Source organism: Phyllostomus hastatus, unplaced genomic scaffold (genome assembly GCF_019186645.2).
Source record: "Phyllostomus hastatus isolate PE091 unplaced genomic scaffold, TTU_PhHast_1.1 phas_contig_137, whole genome shotgun sequence".
NCBI classification, from domain to species: domain Eukaryota; kingdom Metazoa; phylum Chordata; class Mammalia; order Chiroptera; family Phyllostomidae; genus Phyllostomus; species Phyllostomus hastatus.
In genome coordinates, this window is record NW_025333583.1 from 5,572,723 (window position 1) to 5,583,387 (window position 10,665).

Genomic DNA, 10,665 nt, shown 5'->3' on the forward strand with positions numbered 1-10,665 from the left:
GTTTTTGTAACACTTTGCTAATCAGCCCATACTGTGTTTGAAGCAAGAGTGCTGTGAGAAATACGTGAATCATAGTCGAGACTGGATGTTTCAGTTATCCCATCTTCTCAGTGTGCAGAACGCATCTCCTCGGGGAAGTAACAGAATAATAAAGAGCAGCAGAAGCCCCCCCCGCCCGCCCCAGCACTAGCATTTTCCGTGGTTCCGAGCACAGACAGGAGCACTCGCTCTGAACGTGCTGCCAGGAAACCCTCAGAACTTTCTCCCCAGGAAAGTGGTGTGCTGGAGAAAATGTCAGAATGCCTCTGTCAAGGCGTCAATCTTATCAGAGCGAGAAGGATTTAATCATTAACACAAAGGGTAGCCGCAGAAATGAAAGTGCTTTTTGAGAATTTAAAAGTTTTGACATGTCAGCTCTAAGTCAGGCAAGTTCAGATTAGACTGTGCTCCCTGAGAACAGCCTTCCTAGACCACAGTAACTGAATCCCACTGTTTAAGTGGGCGGGTATTTCACCATTGCTAAGTTACCTATACCCTCCTCCCCCACCACCCCTGCCGCCCAGGTGCCCGACAGGAGAAAGCAAAGCAGTGGAAAAGTTATTCATTAATCAAAATCCTCCATCTTTTCCTGGGTAAAAAAGAAAGGAGCTAGCAACAACAAAACATTACGGTGAAAGAAGACACAGCAGGTAGAGTGCTCAGGGGTAAAATGACAGCAGACAGGACTAGAGAGAGAAGGCGATCGGGTCACGTTTCTGCTGAGAAAGAAGAGGAGTTTGGCACCCCTCTCATGCTTCGGTCCACAGGCACCATTAGCACCTGCCATGTTCCAGGCACAGGTTAGGTCCTGGGGACGCACAGGTGAGGAAGAGGGGCCTGGTCTGGTCCCCCTTCCCAACTGCACAAAGATGACAGAGCAAATGATCCAAGCACAATTATGTGCAAGTCCCCAGAATGGTAGGGACCAGCGCATTCTGGTTGCAAGGGGAGACCACCCCGCCCCCCCCAACACACACACACAGGTTCTCTCTGGGGACAGGAGTTTGTTACAGGACTCCTCAGAAAGTAAGGACACAGTGCCAGCAGACACACAGTCTGTCCTCAGAAGGGGAGTCTCCCATACTCAAGGCTCCCCTCTCCACTCGGACTTTTTCCTTCTGCTTTTACCACTGCTACAGAGGTCCTTCTGCTATCCTCTCTGTGTTGGAGTCCGCTGTCCTACTGCTTCCTCTGCGTCCAGCCTTTCTCTTTCTCTGAAGTTTGTCCCTGTTCTGCCATTTATTTCCCTACGTCTGGGTCTCGCATTCAGACTCCCTAAGAGAGCCATCCAATGGCTACGCAGTATCCCATTTGGATGGCGTTCTCACGCCAGGCCATTTCACAAGATGCTGACCAGCCTATAGAAGGCTGCTTTTGACTCAAGGGCTGACCCCCATCTGCTCAGCTTATATCCATAACGGTGGGGCCTGTGATTCAAGCCATGGCAACCAGTGTCTTAGGAGACCCTCTGTGGTCTTTTTCCTCCTAAGGTGTTGCTGCAGGGTATCATGAAGAGCCCCAAACAGATGATTAAGGCTTGATTTCATGTTTTTTCCCCATATGTGCTGCTGTTTGAATACACAACAACATCAGCATCTCTCAAATGCTTCAGCACCAGACTCCCTTCACAGCCACAGGGCATCGCCCGTCCATCCCACATTCTTTCCCATCGAGCACGTGACACCCTGAGAACCTTTCTTATCATGGTGCCCTAGTTGTCAAGTCTGAGCGGGCACCTGGGAGGAAACTGATTGGCCACGCCCCCGTCTATAGGGTGAAATCCAAATTCTGCAGGAGGCCACACTAAGGTGTAAGCCTAATACTCTGGCTCTAGCCCAAAATGCCAGCCAGTATTGAATTACCACACTGGCATCTTCACGCAACCTGTGCTCGGACATTCTCCGTTTGTCCCTCCCACCACTCTCTTCAGGGATGCTGACGCCTGTGGTCTGCATCGGCCAGGCTCCCAAGCTCCCTGGCTTCTGATTGGATCTGGCCAAAGGGAGGCTCTGGCAGGATCTGAGAAGACACATGGAGAATGAGTCTGAGATGCATTTCCCCCCACTACTTCTGCCTGGAAGCAGCTATCCTGCTCCACCAGAGGCCTCAGCTCCCCGCAGGGGCCTCCCTCTGACATATGTCTAAGCTCTGCTTGGGGCTGGGGTTAGCACAATCCTATCCGCCTCCCCGGCTTTTTTTAGTTGAAAGTTGCCTGCTCTGAAACCATGTGAAATTTTTCCAACCGTGCCTCCACCTTTGTAAAAGGGTCCAATCGTGAACTCCCTTCGATGACCCACCCCTTTGAAAAAATATTTAAATAGATTTTATTTTTTTCTGAACAGTTTCAACATCGAGAGAAATTTCAAGCATAGGACAGAAAGTTCCTTATATACTCCACATCCTTCCCACACAATCTGCAGCCAATTTTCCTACCATTAACATCTTATACTATTAGTATGATACATTTACTATAATGCTGATGCATTATTGTTAACTAAAGACCATACTTTATTTAGACTTCTTCAGTTTTTACCTAACGTCCTTTTTTTTTTTTCTGTTCCAGTGGCCCACCCAGGGCACCACAATAACAGTTGGTCACCCGTCTCCTTAGGCTCCCCCTGGCTGGGACAGTTTCTTCAGACTTTCTTTGTGTTTGAGGACCTTGACGATATTGAGGAATACAGGTCAGGTGTTTTACAGAACGCCCGATTTGCCCGATGTCTTCCTCCTGCCGAGACTGAGGGCGTGGGTTTGGGGGAGGAAGCAACAGAAGTGAAGTGCTTTTTTCAACACGTATCAAGCGTATATGATTTCAGTACACGACGTGCTGTCAATGTGACTTACTGCTGTTGATGCTAACCCCAACCACCTGGCTGGTTTCTATGCTATAATGTTACTCTCCCCGCTCGCATCCAACCATTCATTCCATACTGTACTCTTTGGAAGGACATTGCCTCATAGAGACCACACTTAAGGAGGGGGAGTTATGTTTCCTCCACCAGAAGGTGGGGTAGACCCTATGTGACTTTTTTTAATTGACGTAAAGTATATATAACATAAAATTTGCCATTTTAACCATTTTAAGGGTTCCATTACCCTTTCTCAATAGGCCACCTGTGGCCCACTGGGACTCTTACTATATGCAAGTTGAACTTGTTGCTATTCACCAAAAAGGACAATGTGTCTTGATGTTTAATCACATGAGATTTCCAGGCAGAGAAAAAGAGATTCTCCCATTTTTTCCCCCTATTTGACTCCTACTCACTCTAAGACCTGACTCAAGACTTATGGGGTCCTCTGAGGATGATGAGTTTCTCCCCCTATCGTCTTGTCATGCATTTATCTTTTTAGTCTAGTATTTTTAACATTGCACCATTTTCTTTGCGGCTTTCCCCAGGCAGGAACTAAATGTTATTTCTCTTTGATTTTTTAAGGCTGAAGACTGCCCCAGAAACACAGTTGCTGATTAATAAATATTGGAAATAAAGGAAGAAAACTGAGATAGAAGTCAAAGTGGACTATTTTTTCCCGAAGATTAAAAAGTGTTAATACCTGATACTGGTGGGGGTGTGGGAAAACCCTCACTCATAGTTATGTGCTATACACACCCTTCCTGCAGGACAAATTGCTAATACCTATTTAAAACCATTTTTTGAAAGATTTTCTTTATTTACTTTTAGAGGGGAAAGGAGGGCGAAAGAGAGGGAGAGAAACAGCTATATTCAAGGGACACATGGATGTGTTGCCTCTCACATGCCACCCCCGGCCCCCGGGGACCTGGCCCGGAATCCAGGCATGTTCCCTGACCAAGAATTGAACTGGCAACCTTTTGGTTCACAGGCTGGCACTCAATCTGTTGAGCTACACCAGCCAGGGCTAAAAACCATTTTATATGCATCTTCCTACCAGCAAATGAAAAGACACCTAGCGAAGGGAGGAAATATTTTAAAATCATACATCTGATAAGGGATTGATTTCCAAAATATATAAACAACTCATATGACTCAATAGCAAACAAACAAACAAAAACACACAATTAGAGAACAGGCAGAAAACGTGAATAGACATTTTTCTAAAGAAGAAATACAGATTGCCAAAAAGTACATGAAAAGATGCTCAACATCACTCATCATCATGGAAATGCAAATCGAAACCACAGTGAGATATGTATCACCACATATCTGTTAGAACAGCTGTTACTAAAACGACAAGAAAATGACAAGGGTGGGTGCGGATGTGGGGAAAGGGGAACCCCTGTGCACCATTGGCAGGAATGCAGACTGGTGCAGCCACTGTGCAGAACAGCATGGAGGTTCCTCAAAAAATTAAAAATGCAACTTCCATATGATCTAGCAGTTCTACTGGGAATTTATCCAAAGAAAAACAAAACACTACCTTGAGAAGTCAGATGCACCCCCCTGTTCATTGCAGCATTACTTCCAATAGGCAACACCTAGAAACAACCCAAGTGTCCAATGGTGAATGAATAGATAAAGAAAATGTGCCTCCCATCCACCTACACACAATGGAATGTTATTTAGCCATAAAAAGAAGGAAGTCTTGCCATGTGCAACAACCTCAGGGAAAGGCCTCGAGGGGATTATGCTAAGTGACACATCAGACAGAGAAAGACAAGTACCATGTGATCTCACTTGGACGTGGAATATAAAAACAACAACAGCAAGAAACAAAACCGAAGTCAGATACAGAGAACAGACTGGTGCTTGTGTGTGTGGGGGGTGGTGGTAGAAGATGGTCAAAAGATACCAACTTGCAGTTCTACAATAAAGAAGTCATGGAGATGCAGTTACCGCAACATACAGCACGGTGACCACAGCCAACAGTACTATATTGTATATTTGAAAGTGGCTAAGAGAGTAGGTCTTAAAAGTCCTCATCACAAGGAAAAAATGTAGCTACATGGTGACCATTTCACAATACACACAAATATCAAATCATTATGTTGTACGCCTGTAACTAATACAATATGTTCATTATATTTCGATTTAAAGACAATCAAGATATGGAGCGAGATACTCGAACAAAGATGTTATTTTAATGGAAAACTGGAAGCAAAGGCCCATCAGCCAACTAAACTTCGGGAAATCCCTGCCAGGGATGACGTAGAGTCACTGAAGATCGGGTTTAGTATTTACCAAGTCATGATCTTTGGTGGTGGTGCAGTGGGCATGGGTCTAACTTTTTCTTTGCATTTTTCCCAATTTTCTAGTCTGAACAGTATTGGTAATTAGAAAAAAAAATGATCAAATATACCTTTGCAAAATGGCTTATTTTACCATTTCAAACCTGTTCATCTAAAGTTCGACCTGCTGGTCACTTTAGTTACAATCACACCAAAATGTCACAGCCCCCACAGCATCTCCCTCTGGCCACCCCTCCCTTCGTCCTGAACGCACGAAGAGGGGTGGGTCTCAGGACAAGAGAATTCAGAGCTTTCAGCTGTCTGACAGCTTTTCCGGGCCCCACTTCTGACCTGGATCCTGGACATTGCTTTTTTTGTTTTGCTTTTATAGGTCCTCTGACAGTAATTTCCAGCCACTATTGGAAAACCATGGTTCTATCCCACTCTGCTCATCTTGCATACAGGACCCCTGAGGGCCAGAGGAGCTCAGAATGACCCCGAGGCAGAGGCGGGTCCAGGTCTCTGGATTCCTCTGATGGTTCTTCACACTTTAGAGGGCCAGTTAAGTCAAGGCTGGGGTGTTGTAGATTGATAGACTTGCAGTGCCCCAAATACTTCAAGTGGGAAAGAGGAGAGCAAAGAACTTCTAAAAGCAACCTATCTTTGATCCCCTCTTCAACCCAACCTTAGAACTATGTCTCAGCAAATAGTTATCAATAAGTATTTATTAAGCACAGTGCACTTTGTAAAGATTATCTCTAGTTTACTATGACGAGAAAAGACACCGCAAAGGCTAACTTAATGCAACAGTATTGAGTAAGCAAAGATGATAAAAATCAAAATACCATTACTATATCCAAAGCTGGCTCTACGCCAGAACAAATAAACACAATTTTAATGGGGCCTTTGCCCTCCTAGCCCTGTCCCAGAATCTCTGTCTCTTGCTCTTGGCTATACTGCCAAGAACACCCTCCAATAGTTACCCTTGCAGACCAGAAGCAATTTCTCTTCCTACCCAATCTCCTCGCTGCCCCCAACCAAGTTCTGACACTTCACATCTGCTCCATGAGACAGAGTAAGTGAAGCCATTGAATTTCTCTCTGGAGGATGGACAGTAGAAAAAATTCAGACTTGAAAGTCAAAAGATCTGGCTGTGTGGGCACTTGGCAAGCCAATAACACATTTAACCCTTCAGGACTCAAAACTCTGTGACGTTCATGACTATTGGAACATACCTGAGGTTCCATCTGACTTATTTCATGACAGCTTTGTACCAGCCAAGACCAGCTCTGATTTGTAGAAGGTGTAGTTAGTCTTTAAGCTAGCAGTGCGCAATGTGAAGAGAACTTGTAAAGGAAAGTCCTTATTCAATCATTTGTGTACTTGGCCTGTTTTAAGAATTAAATATAGAAAAGGTGGGAGCCGATAAAATCAGATTTGTTACAATCTAAGTCACTCAAATGAAGAAAACAACTTCTCTATCGTTTGAAGGGTCTAAATCAATGCCATAGCGCTTCCTGACTTCTAGGCTTTGTGGGAACATTTGATTTTCAATATTTACTCCTAAATTTTAAAGAAATCTTCGCTTTTTTGGTCTAGAGTCTTTAGCCCTCTCTTCATTTTTCCTGCTCCTGAGTGAATACGGTTGTGTTGGATGTGAAGGAGGAAACCCGTACCATCTGGCTGACAGAAGGCCCAGGGCAGCAAGAAGACACTTCTCCGCAAGAAATCCGTATCTTGCTTTAAAGGGCTGATGTTATGTTGCAATCTGCACCCATTCACTCACAAAATCCACTGAGCTCCCATGTGGCAGGCCATGAGGGTGGAGTCAGGGTGGGGGCTGGGGGGAATAAAGAGTACACCAGACATGCTTACAAATTTTTTGACCTTGCCTCCCACTGTAGGAGACTGGATCAGGGCCCCACACAAAGGGGTATTCATGCCCTGGCCAGGTGACTCAGCTGGTTGGAGTGTAGTCCCATACACCAAAAGGTTGTGGGTTCCATTCCTGACCAGGCAGGTACCTAGGTTTTGGGTTCTATTCCAGCTCAGGGCATGCACAGGAAGCAACTGGTTGACATTTCTTTCTCTCTCTCTCAAATCAATAGGTATACTCCCAGGGGAGGATTTTTAAAAAAAATAGTGTATTTGGACAGTGTGTTAAATGCTATAATGAAGAAGCACAAGAAAAAAGAGAACCTATAAAAGCGGGGTGAGAATGGAAGGTGAGCAAAGGTGGCTACCCTTGAGGAACCGACCTTTGGCAGTGAAGGATGAGTGGGGGTTATTTAGAAAAAGGACAGGCAGCGCAGGCAGGCCCCAGGCTGGGCAAGGGCCACAGGCCAAGGGGAAGGATAGCTGTTGCAGAAAGTTTCTTCAACTTTCCCCTCAGAGTCCTGCCAAGTCTCTGGGGCAGGCATGCAATCCTTTTCTTTTGGGAACTCACCTGTATGTGCAAATTAATCTTCCCAAGTCACTGGAAACCAACCCAACCTTTAAAAATATCTGGGAACCTCTCATTTATCAAATGCTTTCATGTTGTTTTCCTCCATCACACATCACCATGGTGATGCCTTATCATGAATTTCTAGCTCACTCTTACTTTTTCCTGTTCTACAGTGAGTGAGTTGTGTGTTAGAGGGGAAGTGGGAAACTCCGTCACTTGGTTCCGTGAATAATGAGGCTCTTTAAGCAACAAAAAGACACCGCTCTCTGCAAGAAATCTGCTGACACTGCTGTGAAAGGACAAGAGGATCTTTTTCCAGAATACATCACCAGGGGTGATGTTTAAAGCAGTTTGAAGTGCACCAGTGGAAAAATGCACTCTCCTTCAGCTTTCTGAATTAGGGACACGGAGCCTGGGCATCTATCCGCCCGTGTCAACAGTGGGCACACAGAAAATGCCCTGCCGCATTTCATGAAAGTGCATTGTCCTTGTCTCCCCACTCTGCCCCATTTTTAAAAAAGATTTTATTTATTTATTTTTAGAGAGGGAAGGGAAGGAGAAAGAGAGAGAGAGAAACATCAATGTGCGGTTGCTGGAGGCCGTGGCCTGCAACCCAGGCATGTGCCCTGACTGGGAATCGAACCTGCAACACTTTGGTTCACAGCCCAAGCTCAATCCACTGAGCTACACCAGCCAGGGCTGCCCCATTTTTAAGACAAGGCAAGAGGAAGGGCTGTCCCAAACTCATCTGAAAGTTCCTGGATATCATGCGGGATAGAGAAGGAAAGATAAAAGGAGAAAACAGTGTTATAGAGGAGGGTTTCTCTGCAGTGGAACACACGCACCCCCTTCCCCTCCCCCGCCACCACCTCCAATTCTGTAATTGTATGCACACAGCATTCCACTGCGCATAGAAGTCAGGTCCTCAGATACTAGAAATCGACACAAAAATAAATGTCACCTTCCTGTTACCAAAACTTTCAAGGAAAAAAAAAAATGTGGCTTCCTCCATGGCTCCCCCCAGCCCAGCCCCGCCCCGCCCCAAAGGAGAGAACTGGAATTGTTAATACAGTGCTTCTGTCTGCTGGGCCACACTTTTCACCTCCCTCAGGGAGAGGGCAGGGAGGTGCCCAGGGAATCTCACTGCGGCGGCGGAGAGCCCTCCCTCCCAGGAGCAGCCCTCCTCCCCGGCAGACAGAAGCCCTGGCACGTTAGCCTCCGCAGCCTGTCTGGCTGCTCCCTCCCGCCCAGAGTCCCTGTGCACTGCGACAACCCACGCGGGCTTCCCAGAGCCGCAGTGGGTTGTGTAACCGCACTCGGAACACCTAGAGGGGAGCGTGGGGAGCTTCCCTGCTGATCGCATCTGATAAGAGTCACTGGTGCCAGTCCATACGAGTCCCACCAGCCGGGAGGCGCCCCCCCCACCCGACCCCGCCCGCAGCTCTGGGGAACGGGGAGAATGAAGCCCTGTTAGGACCTCATTTCTGGGGGCAGAGGGGGGCGGCCAGCGGGAGGGGGAGGAGCGGGCAGTGTGTGGAAACCTTTCCAGGAGCAACATTTAAACCCGAAGTTCCGTCCTCAGAGCTGGAGATGCACAAAGGCGAGGGGCACATTGAGCCCCGCTACACCCCGCTAATGTGGATCAGGAAAGGGGTGGGGGTGGGGTGGGGCGGAAACTCATGAGTCCTGGGGGAGGTCTCAGAATTCCCCCCGGGGAAGCCCGTCATGGAAATGCCAAGGACATCTCCTCTCCGTTTTTCAATTACGTAACGCCTACCCATTCGGGAGAGGATACATGCACACAAATTTAACTTCTTATGAAGGTAGAAAGTGTCTAAATAGACTCCATTGAAAGCTCTGGGGGCATCTGAAGTCGGACTAGACCTGGCTGCTACCTGGCAGCGTTAAAGCGGGGCATCCTGGTGACCGGACGCCCCCCGCCCCAGGCCCCCTCCCCCCTGCCCACCGCGCCAGAAGCCGGGTCCCTGGGGGGCAGGCGCCCTGTGCGCCCGGCAGGCTCCTCGCTCGCGCGCGCGCCTCCGCGTCGCGGAGTCACCTGGACCAGCGAGTCCGCAGGAAGCGGAGCGCGCTGCCCTCTCCCCCCACACCCACGCACACCTGGCCCGCGGTTACCTGCGGGGCCTGGACTCCGCGCAGCCCATTGGCCGGTCCCCCGCCGCCCTTGTCGTTGGCCGCGAGGTGGTGACCGACCCCGGGAGCCCGCGCCACGCCGTCCGCGAGGCCGGCGCTGTTCTCCCGGGGGGCTTCCTCCGGGCCCGGGAAGAGCCCGCAGCTGCGCTGGAAGCGGGCGACGAGCTGGGAATCCTGCAGGCTCCACAGCAGCTCGGCCATGGTGCGCCCCGGACGCCGCTGCCGCTGCCACTGCCGCTGCCACTGCCACTGCCACCGCCGCGCCAGGGCCCTCTGCTCTCGCTGTCCCTCGCCCGAGCACCAGCCGGCCCAGCACCGGGGGGAGGAGGGCGGGCGGGGCCCCGAGAGCCCGCCAACAGGTGCGCCGCTTCGGTCCTAACGCCCGCCCCCGCCCGGGAGCTGGGGAGCCCAGGTGTGCGCCTCCACCCTTCTCCCCGCACGTCGGCCCGCCTTTCCTCCGCCTCCGGCTCCGGCGCTACCCCGAGTCCGTCCGGTCCGGGCTGGGCTGGGCGGAGGAGCACAGGTGTCTACACCGCCCCTCTCCCCGCGCGACCGCGCCTCCACCCACCACTCCAGGCGGGCGCAGACGTGCCACCTAATGGGGAGCGGCGGAGCACGTGGGAACCTGCGGGAGTCCGACCTGCTCGGACTGCGGGCTGCCGCCGTCGTCACCTGCCTTTCACTCCCGCGCCCCAGGCGAGATCAGAATTCCGCCTCCGCCCCCCACCCCCGCCCCGAAGCCAGCCCCCTGCTTTCGCCCTGGACAGCTTTAGACGAGTCAAGTCCTGCAGGGGAACCCCCCCAAGTTCGTCTCACACTCTGCGTGATGCGACTTCTCGCCAAGGGCCGAACTTCCTCGACCTCGCTCGAGAGCACGGGAGACTGA

At 49.7% G+C, this 10,665-nt stretch overlaps 1 protein-coding gene across 1 annotated transcript in view; it reads right to left on the reverse strand.

Moving 5' to 3' along the window:
- The window catches only part of SGPP2 (sphingosine-1-phosphate phosphatase 2), a 104,299-nt gene extending 94,072 nt beyond the window's left edge, over positions 1 to 10,227 (reverse strand). The window contains exon 1 of the mRNA XM_045852859.1: positions 9,762 to 10,227. Within this exon, the coding sequence (XP_045708815.1) occupies positions 9,762 to 9,980 (219 nt within the window). The 5' untranslated portion in view covers positions 9,981 to 10,227. The remainder of the gene's footprint in view (positions 1 to 9,761) is intronic.
- Between the last annotated feature and the right edge of the window lie 438 nt (positions 10,228 to 10,665).